Source organism: Euprymna scolopes, chromosome 21, assembly GCF_053919585.1.
Source record: "Euprymna scolopes isolate OS-2025 chromosome 21, ASM5391958v1, whole genome shotgun sequence".
Classification (NCBI taxonomy): Eukaryota; Metazoa; Mollusca; class Cephalopoda; order Sepiida; family Sepiolidae; genus Euprymna; species Euprymna scolopes.
This window is the reverse complement of record NC_136502.1, coordinates 57,184,246-57,205,663: the sequence shown is the minus strand read 5'-3', so window position 1 is coordinate 57,205,663 and position 21,418 is coordinate 57,184,246. Positions and strand designations below refer to the sequence as shown.

The window sequence follows — 21,418 nt, the reverse complement described above, 5'->3', positions numbered from 1 at the left end:
AGCATAAAATTTCACATTGACCCTGAAAATATCGTAAAAATAGAATCAATAGAAAAATTTTGATAGATTTTTAAAGTTTAAAAATTGAAAAATACTGAACTCGTAAAATTCAATTAATTTCATTACTGTTTTTTTAAAAAATAAAAAATAAATACTATTTCTATTACTTTTTATACAACTTTAATAGTTTATTTTGGAAGTATAATCCATAAAGAAAATAAACAACCCACTTTAAAAAAGAGAAATTATGATTTTTTTAAATATTTTATTCGCAGTTTTGTGTTAGGGGTGTCAAAATTCCTACAAAAATTTCTGCCCTTTTCCTTTCCTTTTAAACTATTTCCTTTCGTTCTCTTTTTTTTCTTCTTCCAATTTTTACCGTCTGCTCGATCGCGTCTCTTCGGTATAATCCGGCGGTTTCCATCGTTCGCCGGGTGTTGCCGAGCGAAATTCACGGAAAAACGGATTCTAAACTGCAAAAGTACTGAGATTGGAATAAATCAGGGTTTTCTCTTTCAAATTGTTAAAAACGTAATAACAGAAAAATATGAGATTGTTGGTGTTTTGTACATTTTGTCTAGAGAAATGAGATTTTTAAAAGTACTCTAAGTATTTAAAATTCGCGCTATTGACCAATCAAAACATTTGTCTCGTTGCCACTTTATGACGCTACCGCTGATTAGTTGTTGAATCACGTCAAGGAAAGATAACTCCAAGTGTCTTGAGCTGCTTAATAAATAAATAAATAAATAAAACACAATAAAAAAACGGAGAGTTAAAAATTACTATATTGTAAACAGAGACCCAATAGTCTAACTACCAGAAAGATTTGATGTCGTGAGGATAATTAACAGTGCAAGCTATTTATTCTTGAGGATAAAATTATAAAGAAAAGCACGATGCTTGCAATTAGAACGGAAAACCTAAATAAAGGAGCAATTTTGAAGGCCCTCTTGTAAAAGAAAAAACATCACGTTGTTATTTTTGCTTTTGTGTTTTTACTATTCGGATTTTTTTAAAACAACACATCTTGTAAAAAGAAAAAAAAACAAAAACGTTTTGGAAAATAGAAAAGAAAACTGCTGGAAATTTAAGAATTTATTTTGTATATTTATTAGGCGACTTTGATTTAAAATCGATCGAAAAGGTGGGCCCTTGCACCTTATATATATATATATATATATATATATTAAAAAAAAAAATTGAAAGCGACCTTAATTTTTTGTTCGTTTCTTAAATTATTACGGAAACAGTATATATATATAAAAATGTCTGGGCCTTTATATGATAATCTGAATAAGATAAAAATCCCCCTTGGAGGCGATAAAGTCTTTAAAGATGAATGTGCCTATTCGTTTGATACGCCGGTAAGTAAGAAAAAAAAATCTCCATATTTCTCTTTATTCCTGTAATCCCCCTCTCTCTCTCTCTCTCTCTCTCTCTCTCTCTCTCTCTCTCTCTCTATATATATATATATATATATATATATATATATATATATATATATATATATACAGTTCCACTTTATAATCCCTCGCTCACTCTGTAATCGAGGTTTCGAATCTCACTCAAGTTCCAAAAAGGAAATAAAATTAAGGGAGCAACGTTACTAAGGCTCTCTTCAAAGTTTTTGCTGTGTGGGTTTGTCTAGTTGTTTAAAAGCAGCAACGGCAGCCGTAACTGCTGTATTCCTGGTGGTTTTCTTGTAGTAAAGCTAAGTTATTTATCAATTGCTTTCTAATCATGCACTATAGTTTGGTTTCAATTTAATTCAACTGAAATCAATTTTGATTTGTTTTCAAACTAAATAAAAAAGAAGCCAACTTAGGCTTTTCTTTTTCGATAAAACAAAAACAAAGAAAACCTGTTCTAATCAAACAAGATCTCGTGTGTGTAAGTTTTCTTTCCACTTGTATGTAACTAATAAATCCACACATATATTGTAAAATCCTGTTTTAAAAAATAATTTGTTAAAAACACGACCTAGGGGGGGGGGGAAGTGTAACAGCTAGTTCCTGGGTACTTCTACAGAATTTGAATGGAACTTTTTTTCTTACCCGTAAGCCTATTTTTTTTTTTTTTTATATAGTTTGTCAGTAGTTCTAGACTGCGGCAATAAATTTGTTCCAATCCAGAGTCTCTTTTTGTGGAGCTGGATTTTCCTGACATCAAAATCGTGGCGGGGAGACTAGTAAATAGGGATTTTCGGGCAACGCCGAATATTTCTGCAGTATTATGGATAGGTATTTTTAAATAGGATTTTCAAGTTAGATTCAGTTGGTTGGGTATCTTTAGTTTATTAAATTCTTAGGTGAAAAATACAGAATGCTTAAAGCCTCCCATCCCATCTTAAGAATGGGTTTCTAAATTTAAGTAGACCCATAAACTGTAGAAGTGCCGAACAATTAACAAAACGAAGAACAAAGAAATTTAAAGTGTTGTAAATCGGTCTGTCATCATACTCCCTCTTTTGTTCGTTTTAATTCATTATAGAACTCGAAAAGGCGATAACCACAACAGCACAACACACAGATATAGACACACGAGAAGTCGTCACAATCTAGAAATTTCGACATTTTTTTTTCAACACTGGAACCTGTGAACAAAATAAGAAGGCAATCAACCAATTATTCTCAGACAGAAAAAAATACCTAAAAATGATACGAATTTGAATATTTAAAAAAAACCCAGCTCTTTTTACGTGTTAACACCCGAAAAAAAAAAAAAAAACCCGGTATTTTTTTTTTTTTTTTTTACGACCTGCATCAGCGTAGTATAAACACCGTTACTCTCCATGTTAAGAACGGCTTTCGAGGTTGGGGTATTTATTCTGAAAGCTGTTAACATGTGTAGGTTGGGGGTGTTTATATTACACACTTGGGCAGGTCGTAAAAAAATACCCCCCCCCCAAAAAAAAAACAGTGGAAAGAAAAGAAATTTTAAGTCTGCGATCAGTTTAGAATATAAACTTAACGTAAAAGGGGCCCCCATTTCCGATCCATTCTAGCATTTTAGGGTAATTAATCTTTTTTTTTTTTTTTTTTTTTTTTTAAATCGTGGGAATGCCTTGGTAGCAAGTAGGAGGGGATTGTGCAGTTAATATAACAAAGTTCATGGGCCAAATCAAATATAAAATAAATAAATGTTATATTTTTCTACCTGCCTGGCGCATGTTTTTATTTTTAAGTAGTTTTTAATGCTTTTTATTTCATCTAAAATATTCCCTTTTTGGTGCTAATTTTTTTTTGCGCTATTTTTAAATCGTATTTCCAAGTTTAATTAAAGTTTTTTTTTTTTGTTCAGTTGTAAGGTTAAAGAACAGAATAGATACAAAACACCCTCTCCATGTTAAGAATGGCATTTTAAATGTTATTTCAGCACGGATCAATAAATGTATGAGTACCTCTCTTTTTATTACGAATCAGGAAAATAACCGCCGACATTCATCATTGTTTTCCATGAAGAATGCCATCTTGTTGGCTAACAACTCGTAAAAAGTGAATATTTGAGATGAAATAAATGAATTTAGGTAAAAATGGCAGGGTTTGTATTACTATACACATAGATTCGAAAAAATTGTCACAAAACAAATATATAACAAATAAATGTTATCAAAGACAAGATAAGTTACTTTTCTACCTAACTGAATATTTTTTTAGTTTTTATTTAACGCAACACGTTTATTCAGCTTGAAAAACCGATGTATTGGAAAATTTAAAATGGCAGCCGACTCTCTCTTTGAGGCGGTAAGTTTGGGAAAATGAGTTATAAATAAAAAACCAGACAAAATATTGTTAGAAACTCGCTCAATATATGTTACCGTGACATAGGCTGACATATATTCGGCGGGTTTTTAACAGTATTTTGACTGCTTTTTATTTATAACTCCTTTTAGTAAGAACGAATTACTATTTCGTTATCTTTCTTACTAAAATGAAATAAAATTCTTATTTTTTCCATGCGTACCTATTTTACCCTGTTATTAGTGTTCTTTTTTATTTCGTTATTTCATTTAATTTTCAATTAATTTTATTCAAGTACGCATGGAAAAAAAGAATTAACAATTCATTTTATTAAGAAAGATAACGAAATCAGAGGGGAAATTCATCTTTTCTGGTAAATGCTTACCTGAACCATAATGAATAAAAAATAATTGCAGCAAAATAAATAATTAAAATAAACTTCTTTTCATTTCGATTTCGAGTTCCGGTTCGGTGTTTAAGTTTGATGGACGCGGACAATTTTTTTAGCGGTGATAGCGAGGGTTAATCCGATAGTCATATTTACCGTGAAATGTTTTTAACTTAATTCCGTAACGGGTATGTACTATATAATTTTTTTTTTTCAATATTTTCAATTGTTTAATATCTTGGTTAAACTAAACAAATACCTTTTATTTTTGTATGCGCAATCCGTTAAGTCCAAAGTAGCTGAGCAGCGGCTTGGTTCCCACCAGTTTTGGCAAATAGCAAACAGAATCCTGAACAGAAGCGTGTGCTCCATCCCAACTATTATCAATGGACCTGAGGTAATCTCGTCAGCATCAGACAAAGCCAAACTCTTTGTCAAGAACTTTGCAGCTAATTCTACCCTTTGCGACCAAGACCGCCAACCCCCAATATTTCCTCCTGTATCAGAAAACACACTATGTGATATACGTATATCTGTACGTGATGTTGCCAAGCTAATCAAAAACCTTGATTCCAGTAAAGCAACTGGCCCTGATGGTATTCCAATTATAGTACTCAAAAAACTTCAACCTGAACTAGCGCCCATACTTACAAAACTGTTTAAACGTTGTCTTAAGGAGAATAGTTTCCTATCTCCCTGGAAAATCTCATCAGTATGCCCTGTATTTAAGAATTCAGGTGATCGCTCATCCCCCTCTCAGTACAGGCCAATAAGTCTCCTGTGCGTCATGAGTAAGTTGTTAGAATCTGTGTTAAATACAGAAGTAATCAACCATCTCAACAAAAATAACCTTCTTAGTGACACTCAATATGGTTTCCGTTCTGCTAGATCTACAGCAGATGTGCTTACAGTTATATCGCATAGGATTAGCAAATCTCTCGACAGAGGCAACCTTTCTAGGGCAATTGCTTTTGACATATCTAAGGGTATGGCATAAAGGTTTACTTCACACGATCTCTAGCTATGATATAGCTGGAAATGTCTTCTCAATTATTAAATCATTTCTTTCTGATAGGTTCATAAGAGTAGTAGTTGAGGGGCAAAAATCAGAAGCTCACAGTATTAATGCTGGTGTCCCTCAGGGATCCATCCTGGGCCCAACTCTTTTCCTGATATATATTAATGATCTTCCAAATCACATCCTTACATCATTTGTAGACATTTATGCTGACGACACTACCATTTATGGTAGCACATCTAAGACAGTAAATGACCAAGTTCTCTCCGATTCTCTCTCCTCTGATCTTGAGCACGTAGTACAATGGGGAATGGAGTGGCTGGTTACTTTTAATGCATCTAAAACCAAGCTTCTCTCTTTACATCATCAACATTCTGATCCACATCTGGCATCAATTGAAATGAATGGCTCCCGTCTTCAGGAGGCCTCAAGTTTTGACAAGCTTCTGAGCTTGACCATTACTCCTGATCTGAAATGGAACAAGTACATCAAATCTGTTGCCAAGGCCGCTGGAAAAATGGTGGGATCTTTCTATCGATCCGGTAGATATCTCACTGCTGATGCAATTCTCTATCTATATAAGAGCCAGGTACGTCCAAGAAGAACTGTTTAATTTTTCACAAAAATTCTGTTTACATTGGGGGGTAGGGCGATGGAGTTCTTCTGCTCGATGTATGTCAGCGCGTTACTTACGGAAAAACGGTAAATTAAACTGCAGAAGCACCTGTTAAATATTGTACGAGTTTTATAATTGAACCCCCACCTTCCCAAAAAAATAAAAAAATTAAAAATCGAAAAATAAAAATGCTTTTGTAGACAGACCGCTCGTGAAAACTTAATTTTTTAGATCAATTAAAAAAGCATAAAAAACTACGTAACACAAAAATGAACCACATTTCGTTTTTGAAAACTTTCCTGTTATTTTTAATGTCTGCTAAAAAAATTCTTACAAGTCACTTTACTATGCGCGTCCATGCGCGAACGCATCATGTAAGAATAGCATAAACGATGGCGATGAGTTGGCACAAAATAGATAGTGCGAACGGTAAATTTGCGACGGGTTTGAATATCAGATTTGTTGTCAGCGCTCAGCGACCCCGAAAACCTTTACGGTGTTCTGTTGTAGTTAAAGTAAACAGTTACTCATTAAATTCTTTTGCTGGTCGCCATGGAACTCAACGCCCAAGGAGTACCCACGGGAGTGATTCTATAAAAAATAAGAGATAATGCTTGGGAAGAAAACCTCTTGAGAGAGACACAGCAGAACAGATACTAAAATTTGATAATGCTAAATGTTTAAAAATAAATAAGAATTTTATTTAAGGACGAGAAATACAATTTAAGCCCAATCAATCTTATCCAACATTTGAAAGATATTTTCAACGATCCTATTTTTACAAACAATTGAACTCTGTCTAGTATCACGGTTCGATTGTGCTCTTAAATTAAGGAAAAAGAGGACATATTTATCTACATTGACGACGTAACTAAGAAATCCTAACGTTTGATTTTATTTTTTTTATTTTTTTTGGTGAAATTTCAAAACAAATGATTGCATACTTGGTTCTCGGTATATTCGACAACCACGTGCCAATGAACAAACAGCCCACGTGATCGCGATGCTTTATTTCTTGCTCGACCGCATTTGAGTTACACAGTTCTCAACCCAGCAAACGTCTAAATTTACTGATTTCTTTATTTTCGTTTTTCGAAATACGGAACTCCTTGGGTTTTGAGTTCCATGGCGACCAGCAGAAAAAAACAAGCGTCGCTCCCTTCCTGACGCATGCGCACGTAACGATTATTTGTCACATTATTTATTTATTTTGAAAAAAAAAAAAAAAGCTTTACTCTTTATGAATATTAAAAGAAAAAAGTTACTAAACATTTATTGATTAATGTCTCACTTTTACAGACATTTGTTTTTAAATTTCTTTTTAAATGACGACTTTTTATCGTTTTTTTTTTTTTAATAGCATTTGCGGATAGGTAAAAAAAATGAAAAAAATAACTAAACCATTTACTGATAATTTTTCACTTTTACAAATATTTTTAACAAATGTTATCAAAGTCAAGAGAAGTTACTTTTCTACCTAATAGGATAAGTTTTTGTGTTTTTCTTGCATGTAAAATGTAATTTTGAAGGCTGCCGATAAGTCATTTAAAAAGAAATTTAAAAACAAATGTCTGTAAACGTGAGGTAATAATCGTCTAGTTACTACGGCAACGTCAGTAAATAAAGAAAATGTTGCGTGCGTCAGGAAGGGAGCGTCGCTTGTTTTTTTTTTCTGGTCGCCATGGAACCCAATGCCGAAGGAGTACCCGAGATACTATCGATTACTCGCCAAATGTTCGCGTTATAAAAAAACAAAACAAAAACGCGCTTGCACGTATAAAATGGCTACCAATGATAACATAAGGAATTACATTGCTTAATATACGGAAAACTACATGTTTGTGCTAAATGTAAATGCGATATTCATTTTCAGCATAGCTGAAAGTCATGGTGATTAAGGTGCAAAGAAAGTAAAAATTTACCGCTAATTTTTTTTTTTTTTTCAGAAAGGCGATATGCAATAGCTCAAAAGCTTGGGTTTGTGTTACTATACGCATAGATAGGTGTATCTATTTACTATGCCTCCCCACAGGACAGAGTTAGACACCAGGGTCGTTTTTTTAACGTGGAGAAAAGGTACAAAAATAAAAAATTGTCTCGGTCGTGAAGGACTAATCCTCCACCGCAAGAGAACAAAAAATGGAAGGGCAGCATCTGAAGAACAGATACTACACTTTGATCTTGTTTATATATTTTATTGCTTTTAAAAATTTTGAAAATACAATTCAGTAAAAAAGAAAAGATTTTTAAAACAACAAAATCAGGCACAAGGCCCTACAAGAAATTGGGGAGGGGAAGGGTTCAGGGTCTTTGTGACTAAAGTGATTAAAAGTAATAAATGTAAACTTTGGAGTCTTACTCTTGACTGGCAACATTTACCAAAATACCTCATTCACTCTATGGATCTTAAACTAACTAATAAATCCCCAGCGTTTAAGAGTCAAAAATATATTTACAATTTATAGACAGTTGTCTGTGTGTTTGTGTATGCATTTTTTTTTTATATATATTAATTTTGTGTGTGTGTGTGCATGTGTGAAAAAATAAAGTTTTGATCTTGACCAAAAGGCCAAGTAGTTGTAGATTATACACATAGGTGTATCAAAAATTTGGAGGAATTTTTGACACCCCTAACAGAAAACTGCGAATAAAATATAAAAAACTCGTAATTTCTCTTTTTAAAGTGAGTTGTTTATTTTCTGTATGGAATATACTTTCAAAATAAACTATTAAAGGTGTTTAAAAAAAATAGAAATATTATTTTTTAAAAAACAGTGTTTACAAAATGCCGGCGCGCCTTCATGCAGCCATTTTTTTTTTTTTTTTACGTAATGAAATCAATTGAATTTTAAGTTAAATATTTTTCAATTTTTAAACTTTAAAAATCTATCAATTTTTCTATTGGTTCAATTTTTACGATATTTTCAGGGTCGATGGGAAATTTTATGCTCTTTCCAATAAACCAAATATAATATTTTAGACAAACGTTTTTTTTTTTTTTAAAAGTCCCCCCCCCCCATTTTGAAATGTCTGTTAAAATTTTAATAATTAAAGTTTGGTACTTGTACAGTTTAGTCAAGACATCAAAAAATGAAAATATCGAAAACAGTTTAAAGTGTATGTATTCGTTATGGAACAAAGTTCTCCGAAAAAAAAAAAATTCACTTGATTTCATCAAGTAGTTTTTTTTTTTTTTTTTTTTTTTTTTTTTTTTTACAGCGAAAAAGCAATTTGTTATGATACCGAGCAAAATGTTCGATTTTTTAGGAAGAAAAGCTAGTATTAAAGTATTAACTGGAGTTTGGCATTTCTAAAATTCAAACAATTTTTGTTTTAATCCAACGCGCTCTCATAAAAACGTGTTTTTCAGCTGTAAAAAAAAACAAAAAACTACTTGATGAACTTAAGTGAAATTTTTTTTTCGGAGAACTTCGTTCCATAACGAATACATACAATTTAAACTTTTTTCGATATTTTCATTTTTGATGTCTTGACTAAACTGTACAAGTACCTAAAGTTTTATAGATCACAAATTGAAAATAAAAGATCAATAAAGCAAATATTCTAATTTAAAACACAAAAAAAAAAATTTGGAAATTTACCTGTAAAGTCCAAAGTGTAAAACCTTTTTTTTTTTTTAAAAACCACTTTGATTTTTTTTTATTTTTTTTTTATGAAAGCTCATGTTATGCTTATATCGTCAAGTAAATACCGGACGCTAAAACGGCAATTTTTTTCTATTTCATTCAATTTTTTTATTTTTTTATTTATTTTTTTTTTTTTAGATATTTAAAAAAAAAAAAAAATTCAGTCGATAAAGAAGTATTAAAATATATCAATCAAAAACTTGTCTATTTCATTAAGAGAATAATAAAAAAAAAATCGGTGAACTGGATTTTTTGTTTATGGGGAAAAGCTTATAAGTGTATGTATGTGTGTGTTTTTTTTTTAACTGCAGAGGACCAAAAATACTAATTTTGGTTAACACATGCAATAAAAAAGAGACATTAATTATGTCCCTTTGATGGATCCATAGTTGATAAATTTCATAGTAGCAGGAGCAGCCTTTAAGCTTGTTGCGCAAATCACGTTATGAAAATGCGATTGTCTACGACCTTCGCTTTAAAAAAACCTTTTATTTGAAAAATACATGGAATTTAAAAATATAAATATGGATAAATTCTTAACAATGGAGAATGGAACTACTCATTTAATAGTATTTTTTTTATAGGTCAGCGATTTTTTGGCATGTATATATATATATCGAAGCAAGTCAAAATATGTTGATTTTCTTTATATCTTTTTTAAAGAAAACCTCTTTAAAAAACATATTGCATAATTTACTATTAAACCTGTTATTTTTTAAAACTTTGGTCTTTGCTCCTTTAATTGAAAAAAAAAAAAGTAAGGGTTGAATTACATTTTTCAAGTAGTTATACGCTTCAAAAAATAGTAAGTTGAATTATTAAAATTCTTATTTTTAATGGCCGTTTTCTGATACACCTAACACATAGATTTGAAAAAATGGTAAAAAATCAAATATATAACAAATAAATGTTATCAAAGGCAAAATAAGTTACTCCTCTCCTCTACCTATTTGCAAAATTTTTAGTTGTTTTAGTCACTTGTGGAATCTTTCGAAAATCATAGTTTTTATCGATATATTTGAAAAAGAAAAATGGCGGCGTGCTCGCTGTTAAATACGGTAAGTTTGTGAAAATGCGTTCAAACAAACAAATTATACAAAGTACTGTTAAAAATCCACCGAATATATGTCCGTCCATGTCACAGTAACATATATTGAGGGAGTTTTTTGTATAATTATTTAGTTTGAACTCATTTTCCCAAACCTACCGTATTCAACAGCGAGCACGCCGCCATTTTTCTTTTTAAAATATATCGATAAACACTATGATTTTCGAAAGATTCCACATTTTAAAGTGAGTAAAACCATTAAAAACTGTTTCAGATAGGTAGAAGAGTAACTTATCTTGTCTTTGATAACATTTATTTGTTATATATTTGAATTTTTTTTTAACCATTTTTCTTTTTTAATCTATGTTTATAGTAACACAAACCCGAAATTTTTAGTGCTTGTCCAGAATTCTCCTGGTATTAAAAAAATAAAAATAAAGAAAAAATCTGTTTGATGTAGGTACCCGTGTGAAAATATTGTATTGCAAAAATCACATATATTGATCAATAGGGACTGCCAAAAGTCACCACAGAATCACCCCACCCTATATGTAACACGATGTAACTTTATTATAAATTAATATTATCAATATAACTTTTGTACCATTTAAAAGAAGGGCAAGCTAAACTAGTAATAATTAAAAAAAAATTTTTTTCATCGTACGAAAATAATGAAATTACGAGACAAAAATCTTGTTTACATAATTGGCGCTTTAAAATAACGTTCCCATGTAGTAGACATTCCGAACGTGAAAACATACCCGTGTTTAATAAATCTAGCAAAAATCAACTAATGATCAGATTTTCGTGAAATTTTCGATACTTATCCATTTTAGGATGAAATTACATATAAATGCAGTTTCCGTAAAATATATGAGGGGAAATATTTTTTTAGTACGTGTTCCCCCTCACTCCCTATTTATTTTTTTCAAAATTCGAACAAAATATTTTTAAATCTATCGAAATTTCTATTTATTATGAAACATAAGAGTTCAAATAAGTAAAAAAATATTGATTTTTTTTTTTTTTTTTTTTTTTTTTTTTTAAAGTTTAAATACACGTATTGAACAAAAACTTATAGTTGCAATTAATTAAAAAATTGATATGAATTTAATATTTTCTTTTTTTTTTTTTTAATAACGTTCTTTTCTAATTAGTATATACTATAATCAGTTGAATTGCCAAGAAAAAGTAACTTCTTAAGAATTAACTGATTTTTAAGATTAAAACGATTAAAATTCCATAATTTCCAAATGTCCGCTACAACATAGATTTTTTAATCATGGGAAATTTTTTTTAAAATATAAAGTTATAATATGAACATGATTCTTGCCACCTATTTTATGGCCGGATTAAAACCGATTCAAAATTAATATTGCGTAAAATCCAGTTTTTGTACATACACTGTGATATTCTTGTATGTCTTGTTTTATGAAATAAAATACGGAAGCCGGGACTGAACAAAAATGAACTGGTTGATTGAAAACATTCACTCCCGGAGTTGCGTTCGCCATTCTAAAACTTCACAGCTTAACTCTATTATTCTGTTAGTGTTTACTAAAAAGTAACCAAATTATCTAAGTTGGTAAATTATTTTTATAATTTTTTTCTTGTGTTTTACATTTAATTTTAAAGTTTATTAAATATTTTTTTCCAATTTTAGATACTCAACTTCTTTCATTAACGTTTATTTTTAATTTTAGTAATAATGAAGTGGTCGGAGGCACCAAACTGGTAAAAGGGGAAATTATTCCCAAGTAGTATTTGGTATAAATAATTTAAATCGTTGCAAAGTATCGAAAACTTAAATAAATAAATAAATAACATGTGTAGCGAACTAACAAACTATTTTATTGTCACTTCTGCTCTTCCGTAGATGTCAAAAAAGTCATGTAACATTTTATTTTTGTTATGTTTTCATCCCCACTGAAAACCCCCAGATTTTCTAACGATAATAGTGAATCTTTTTTTACATTTCGATAATTTAATCTTTAAGTAAACTATTTGAATGTAAAATAAATTCCTATTAAATTACAGTAGTAAATAATAGTTTAAAAAAAAAAAAAAAAATTGTTCGCCGTGGCTTGCATCAAGCATGTCAATTGATGACGTCACCAGATCATGTGTACATTTTGGAAAAATTCACATAAAAATGGTAGTGCCTATTGATCAAGTAAATTTATTTTTAAAAAATAAAAAAAAATCATTTTTAAATGAATTTTACTTTTTCAATTCTCCCTCCTCTCTCCATATTAAGAATAGCTTTCTAAAATCTCGATTTGGATGATTTCACGATGATGTGATATCGTCGCTGTTCATTTAGCCATCAAATTTGATTTTTTAAATAAAAATGAAACTACTTGATCAATTGACATGATTTTAGAATATGATATATTTTTTTCCACATACAGATTTTTCTGCACAGGTACATAAATCGCAGTTTTTAATATAGGGTGAGTTCTGGAAAACACTTTTTTTTTTTTTTTTTTTTTTTTAAGAGTAAATAAATTCCCAACAAATAAAGAAAATCCTCTGAAATGAAAACGTTGATCTCTCCAATTTGAGGTTCTACCAAGTAGCCTATTTGAAACATTACCACAGCAAAATACTTATAACTTTGGTGTGATGCCCTATTTAATTTTCTAGAATGAATTCTAGTTATGTTATATAAAAATAATTTAAGACACAATATTCATAAAAATAGAATTGTTTTGAAAAAAATATTTTATATTAAAGAAATTGTTTTTATATGACTTCAATGTTCATTTTTTTGGATCTAGTTTCCATTCCCATTTTTATTGAACATTTTACCATATTGGAAATAAGCTGGTATTCTAGAATATGTACTAATTTAAAAAGTGGACATTTCGGAAGCTTAATTCATTGTTTTAAGGGAGGTAACTTTGTTTTACTAAGAACTGCAAGAAAAATGATTTTTTTTTCAACTACTTTATTTAATGTAACAGTTTTACAACATTAATATAAAAATATATAAAATGCAACGATATTGTCATTTTTCTTAAAACATTTGAGTAATTGTAAAAAAAAAAATTTTTTTCAATTACTTTAGTAAAATAGTTACCTCCCTTGAGTTGAACTTCCAAATTTCCAGTGTTAACACACGTTTTTTTTAATTTTATACGTAACACTGAATTGATTTTAATGCCAATATGTTCAGCATGTCATAACCCTAAAAAATACAATTTCTGAGCTATTGTATATCATCTTTACAACAAAATTATCTGGCTTAGAAACTTTGTTTACTTTTAATTAAAGTTTATCTGAAACAAAAATTATTACGTATGTAAATAATTAAATCTTAGGCAAATTTTGAGTCTTTTAATCCAGGTTATTTCATTGAAAGAAAATTAAAAATGTGATACTACTTTATTAAAAGCATATGGTAGCAAGACAAACAAGAATTTTGATTTTAAATAAATCGTACTGATTATTCTGATCTGCAAAGTTTTCAAAGTCTAACATGTATGGCATGATTTTTAAACCATTTTTTTTTTTTTTTGCAATAAATGCATAAAGTCGTTCATTTTACCCAATCAGGTCAATAAAAAAATTAAAAATTCTAAATTCTGATGTATTGATAAGGTGAAGAAAATGCAATATTGAAAATATGACTGATTTATTCACAAAATATTTTGAATAGATAGCAAGAGAGTATAGTGAACAAAGTTACTTGTTGATGAATGGCATATTCTGTTTGTGCTTAGCAAATTGCACATTCCTCTAGGCACCAGCAAGTTGAAGTTGATATCCCATTCATTTTGATAGTGTTCCTTCATAACAGAAAGCACTCTTCCTGTTCTTCACTGAAGTCTCCACAATTCTATGGAAAATAGTCTGAATGAGACCAGTGGAAGAGCATTTTCACTGTGTGCACAACATTGACAGAAATTATCCATTACTCATCAACCACTTTTTGATACTGGGAACTTCTGTGATTGCCAAGTAAATTTGCAATGACCTGTTTGTTGAATTTGTAGCTCGAAAGTTGGCCAAGATGCAATCTTTTTCTTTTAAATTTGTGATTTCCAGTGTCTGGAATTTGTTTAGAACTCAATTCCTTAAAAGTTCTGTGTTATAAATTCCAAACGGCTGCTGATGAGCTTGTTAGTTTCATTAAGGAACTCAGTTTTATGTAAGACTAGCGAGAGGAGGGGTGAGGTTAAAAAAAAAAAGTAAGTATGAGGATCGAACCCGAACCCTTGAGGCAAAGTTGTAAATTAAAGTGTGGAAAAAAAACATGCGACGTTAACCATTGCCCCACCGCAAGATGCTGATAGAAACATGTTTGAATTATTTAATTACTTGGATTTAGCAGGTGCCCGTTTTAATGAGTTAATGAGGTCAAGTTTGACTGCAGGATAGTATTTACTGCTGAACGCTTTTTTTTTTTTTCCCCCCCAAGATGTTATAGGAAAAAGACTAACTCACATGCGGCGAGTAACAAATGTTGAATATTTATCTTCCCGAAATCGAGCAAATTAAATAGACAGGCGAGCTTTGTTGTTAACTGTGAGATATTACGATTTATATGTGATATAAAAAGTTTTAAAAAGTTGTGAACCGACCGACCGCTTCTCTGAAAGAAGCCTTTTGTAGACACACAGAAAAAGCGAACACACATACATACATACATACATACATTTTCGCTTTTATATTTATAGAAGATGCAGCTCGCCATGTTTACAATGGGCAGACTCGCATAAAGTAAATGAAGATTTATATCATGTTTCTCATAATGAGGAAAAACTAGTTACATGCCATCTGCTTAGTGTCCAAGCAAAGAGACAGAGCGTTCTTTTTAAATAAGAACTGATATACAATTTGATGCATTTTTACAAAATTAAATTATTTTTTATGTATTTTTTTATTTTTATAGAATTTAAACAAAAATCTTGATTTATGCTATTGAATTAAAAAAATAACCTTTCCATAACAATTAAAAAAACAAAATGTAAAGTGTATTTGTGATGAAAAATGCTTACAATTACTCAGTTCAATTTATGGTGTGTGGCGGCCATTTGTAAGAGATGTAAGGTGCATGAAGATTGGAGTTATGTTTGTTCATAATTTGCATGCAAGTAGATCTGCTTAAAACTTAAGTATAACAGCAGTGGTGGAAGGAAGACGATTGCAGAAAGAAGCAAGTGTACATGCTGAGAGACAATGAGAGTGAAAGCACTGTCGTTAGTCAACAGTTAAAAGTGGAATTCTTAGGCAAAAGGGAGAAGTCTAGAAAGGAAAACTTAGCTGATAAACCAAAGTTATATTTATGTGAGAAATAAAAACATATGCATCCGTGAAGTTATAATTTTATTACTATATATTTGTATAATTAAAATAATGTGTATATTTGTATAATCTGAATAATATATTGTATTTGTATAATCTGAATAATGTATTGCTATTTGTATAATTTTCCATAATTTTTCTAAATTTAATTCTAGGAAAGTCCCACTGGTCTTTACATTTGTATGAACACGTTTTTAGGTCTTGGTAAACAGCATGTTGAACACCATTGCAAGAAAACGCACAATACCGTCTTTTTGCACATCAAAAGACGAAGGAAAGCAGTAAGTATGAGATTTGAGTTGGTTATTTTATAGTCATCCTCTGATTTTGCTGTTTAAGGTACTGCGAGTGTCCCTGACTCTGGAGTGTGCAACACTGGAGGCAACGTCTTACTTCGCTCTCTATGCAATCTGATCCAAAAGGTTTTTAGCCATCATACTGCATGAAGTGAAATCATTTTATATTCACTCAAGCCAGGTCTTCCTTGGTCTACTCCCTTATACTATCAGCATCAAGCATGTTATGGATGCTACAAAAAATGGCACCCTATACATGGCCGAAACCTTTGAGTTGCCAAGTGCATAAAGCATCCAAAATCTCACCAATACCAAGCTTTCGATGAAGTATGGCGAAAGAATTCTTTCCTCAAATTGGTTGCTGCCTATCCACCTGATCGTTGTGCTACAGTTGTTGCCAATTAGAAACATTTGGGGACCACGTCTCATTGCCAGGTAAGATGGCAGAGCAAACACAAGCTGAAAAGACTTATCGAAGGAAATATGTAGCAGCATGTGACAAACAGCAACATGGTGAAATTACAATTTCTAAACTTAGCGCTGATTAGCACAAGCATTTAACTTTTTCGGATTGTTCAATCAGAGGTTATCTCTCAGGTGAGATGAGTACACAACCGAAGTTGATAAAAAGGAGTGCCAGATAGACTCTTTCTCTTTTCTTGGCCAGGACACGGCACTATCAACAACATATGACTTAAATGTTGCGCAGATCAACACCCACAAACTTTTCTCTTGGGACACAATAGACCCCCCCCCCACACACACACACACAGTCATCTGGCTCTGGAGTTCGATGAGATCCAACATGGCTACCACTGCACACAAGTGAACTTAGTACAAGGATAACACACATCTATCTACATAAAGTCTGACTTCAACACTTGTGTATATAAGAATATTCTCATATATGGACTCTTTGTCTTTCCTTGCAGAAAGGACATTCATGCTGTGCTTCATGTATGACCTCTTCTCGTTTTCCTTATTAATGGGACAACCATGTAAACTTTCTAACCAGTTTTTTTTCTCTTCATTCATATGTATGGACATATTCATTTAGTAACACCCTTTCATTTTATACACATGCTAACAACCTGCTGCTACCAAATCAGACTGCTTGAAGATACTGGCTTCCTAATCTAAAATGGATTTTTTTCCCTTTCCCTTTGTAAAACTCAATCCTGTTCTGTAAAGCCAAAAACAGGAACGTCAATTTTCTTTTACAAAACAACCAAATGAAACAGCATGAATAAATTTGAAGATATAAATAATTTGAAGCATAAAATCTTTTTTCCAAAATTACTAGATTCTGCATTATTTTCCTTAAACCCCAAATGATTTTATGCTTGTAATCAGCATGAATGAAAACAAGAAAAAAGAATGAACTACTGCTATATGTCATCTATGGAGCAGGATTCTGACCAAAGATCTTTTGTTATGGTGTGAAATCATGGAATTGTTCCATGGTAGTGCTATTATGCTTGCAGCATCAAAGGTGTTGGAAGGATTTGTAGTCTGACTTGTAAGAATGTTGGAAAGAATTTGGAGTAAAAATGTTTTCTGAATCTTAAAAGAATAAACAGGCAATTTGAATATTGGGAGATTTTAAAATAAAGTTTGATCTTTTGAAATCATCACACCTTATGTTTTGACTTCACAACCCTGAGTGCTACATGACTTGTTCAATAATTTTAGCGATGATGTTTATTTGCTACTTAATGCAACTTAAAATGTCATCGGATAGTGACCAAATTTTATGCTGGGATTCACATACACCTTCACCCCAAACAAAGCACATTGCCAGTGAGACAAAAGGGTGACTGTGAATTGAGAGACCATACCTATCTACAGGAGCATCCGAAGTAAGGAGTTGAACAGTGAGATGTCTTTTCACATTACATTTAAATTTCTGCATGTTAGTACAGTCAGGGTAACAGGGAATGAGAAGGGAATTTCAAAGGCTAGTAGTTCAAAGAAATAAACTATTAGAGTATAATGCTTTCCATCATCTGATGACTTCTTCAGTGAAGAGGTGGAATTTTGTTGCTTGTGAGGTTGATCGGGAATAGTTATGTTAAGGTTAAGGTCAGGTTAATTGGAGCACATTCCATTAAAGTGCTTGTAAAACAATCCTAGAATCCTGTAAAGAAAGAGCTTAGGCTCTGTCTCTGACCTAAATCAATATGGCTTATAAAATGAAAAAAATTAAAACTCTCAGATGTATCATGAGAGAATTCAACACATTTTTGGTTAAAATGAACTTCCTGGGAATAATGAATAATCCCCAGCAGAATGCCGCCTTCTGGGTGTATTAAATAAAGATGATCTCTTTTTGTTTTGTGCTGTTTTTGTAGATACGCAAGACTTCAGAAGACCCTCCCCCACAAAAGAAACCCACCCGCTTAGCCATAGGTAAGTAAAACCTGCTTTGTCACCACTATAGACTTGTAGTTATGAAACATTTCAATGTGACACTAGCAATATTATCAATTGTCCAGAATACAATATTACAACATACAAACAAAAAAAAAATGGCAGGAGTGTTTACTAATAAATTGTCTACCCTAGATGCGGCACTTCCATTTCTCATTGTCTTTCAGTGGAGGAGAAATCCTTCACGACTGAGACAATTTTTACTTTTGTACCTTTTCTCCACGTTAAAAAACGACCCTGGTGTCTAACTCTATCCCGTGGGGAGGCATTGTAAATAGGTACAACTAGATTGTAATATATCGAACAGTGATTATACAATGTTGTATGCTATTGTTTTTGATTTTTAGTTCTGAAGGGCTTTAATATATATATATATATATATATATTAATAGTGGGAAAATATCACGAATTAACCAGGATTTGTCTTTATATTTTGTTCTTTGATTATTATTTTCCCTATATACCATTACATATCTACCATTTAACCCCTAGTGTAGGGAAAATAATAATCAAAGAACAAAATATAAAGACAAATCCTGGTTAATTCGTACTATTATCCCAAACCGTTTTTCCTTAAATAATTTAAACAAAATGAATAAGATTAGAGAGAAAAAAAAAGAAAAGTGTACATAGGTATTTAAATAACGTATTTTTAAAAGTGTATACATATATATATATATATATATGTGTGTGTGTGTGGCATCCGTCAGTCGAAACGACTATGGATCAGCGCCGTATTAAGATGTTGCCTGTATGCATCCTTTTGTGTGACTGTAGAGACCAATTCTTGATTTGCATAGTCTGCCACAGCCTTGACATACGAAGGTTGTTATGCAATTTGCTGCTTCGTCCGGCTGTTCCGCCTGTACACTCGCTCTTCTCCTAGCTCTCCTTGCAGCGTTTTCAACATGGAGGGTCCTCTCGCTGATGATAATCCCCTGGCGTATCATTTTCCTCCAGGCAGTTCTGTCAGCTGCAGAGGCTTCCCATGTATTCCTGTCCACCGAGAAAGCCTTCATGTCACGCTTGCAGACATCCCTGTAGCGAAGATGGGGTCGCCCCCTCTTTCTTGAGCCTTTATATATATATATATATATATATATATATATATGACATTGAACAACCCAACCTTCCCATACACACACATTTATAGTTTCCTTCCCGATATGGGTATGGATTCTGACACTGTTTCCTTTTCACTTACGTATGGTCTATGATCGTTTTCTTCTTCTGCATTTTTCCTTTTAATATCCTGAAGATGTCCACTGCAATAGGGACGAAACGTTTATCACCATTTTATAAATTCATTCGGTTTTTCTTTTTTCAAAACAACATAACGTCAACCATCGCTGGTATTTTTATTTATTTTTATTCATTAAATTTATATGCAAGACTGATCTCCCACTCTAAATTCTAAATTTTTTTTTTCTTTTTTTAGTTATTATTCTTTCTGTCAAGTTTTTCAAGGTATTCACATGCAATTGTCTAAAAAAGATAGAATCTCATATTTTGAAATAGAAATCTTTGAACTACAATAATACCAAATAAATTTTACAATCTATTAATTTTTAGGACAAACCTAGTATTAGATTTCAGCTTCTTGTACATAAGTTCTTAAAACTTTGAGTTCTATTCTTTTCTTTTAATGGATACATGGAATTTTTATGGTATTGCAACATTTATGTGCATTTATTGCAGATTACTTGGAAATCATTAATTTCTGGAGATTTTCAGTGCCATATTCAGATTCCTTGCACAAAAGTATACTTATCTGGCAAATTTCAAACAATTACTGAAAAAGTAGTGCAAAAAATAACATGAGCATATAACTACTTTTATATGCATTTCGTCACATTTTTTTCCACTACTTTTGATCAACTTTAAAAAGATTTTCTTAGATTAAGCTCTTTTTTTTTGTCTGTCATTGTTGAGATATTTAAAGCAATTTCAATTTTTTCTTGTGTATTGTTAGATGAAATCAGAGCATGTTACCTCCGTGGTGTAATTAAAGGATTCTATTCGACAGAAAGATTCCAGAGTGTGATGAGATACACTTGGAAAAGGTTGGAGGTTACATAGGCCGACATGTGAATCACATTCAAACTGAAAACAGTAGTCTGAATAATTCAAATAATTAATCCGCATTTAAAATAATTTAGATATAACTTTATTTTTGCTCAAAATGTATTTGTGCTCTTGTCTTATTCACGTAAGGTTAATATTAACATGATCTGGAGAAAAATCTGCTACGGCACAGCCATAGCAGATTTTGAACATTTTTCATCAACTTGATTTTGCTAAATAAAAAAATAAAAATTGACAAAGTTTAACTTAAATAATTTTCTTTTTTTTACCCCTCTCATTTGTTCTATCTCTCTTTTTGTCTCTATCACTCTCTTTCTCTTCACTCTTTTCCTTGAATAAATATTAACAATATTCTGAAAACAAATCTTTTCTCTGGTTTAGAGCATTCAAGTGATGTAATCGTTTGAAACAGTAAATGTTTATATTTTTTATTAAATTAGTAAATTAAAAGAAAAATGTTTATTCTCTTCAAAAAAATTTATTTGAAATTTTTTTTCTTTAAATGCAGTTCCTAATCATCCCTGTAGTGTTGGCATTTTTCCAATGACTTCTTTACTGCACCTTAAATTAAAAAAAAAAAAAAATGGGGGCGGGGATTAAATCAATTGAAATCCAAATTTGTGGATTATATAAAAAATTTTTTAACAATTACTGTTCAATTTTTAGAGAGTTTCAGTTTATGTAATTTTAGCATAAAATTACACTCCCTTCCTCTTTAGACCTGAAATTGTGAAAGAACGTTTATAAACACATATTTAGTATTGTATGTCAAATCTAAAAACTGGACTGTGATGCTGCTAAAAATTAACTTTTAAATAATTAAAAAAACAATTTTAT

At 31.3% G+C, this 21,418-nt stretch overlaps 1 protein-coding gene across 3 annotated transcripts in view; it reads left to right on the top strand.

The window, feature by feature from the left end:
* Positions 1-772: 772 nt before the first annotated feature.
* The window catches only part of LOC145242383 (ubiquitin carboxyl-terminal hydrolase 5-like), an 86,885-nt gene continuing 66,239 nt past the window's right edge, over positions 773-21,418 (top strand). The window contains exons 1-3 of one of the 3 annotated variants that reach the window (XM_080105399.1): positions 773-1,367; positions 15,926-16,051; positions 18,418-18,475. In XM_080105399.1, coding sequence (XP_079961525.1) covers positions 1,269-1,367; positions 15,926-16,051; positions 18,418-18,475 — 283 coding nt within the window. In that variant the 5' untranslated portion in view covers positions 773-1,268. Of the gene's footprint in view, positions 1,368-1,974; positions 2,060-7,585; positions 7,616-15,925; positions 16,052-18,417; positions 18,476-21,418 lie in introns of those variants that run through there. The other 2 variants (XM_080105400.1, XM_080105401.1) reach the window with 2 other exon arrangements.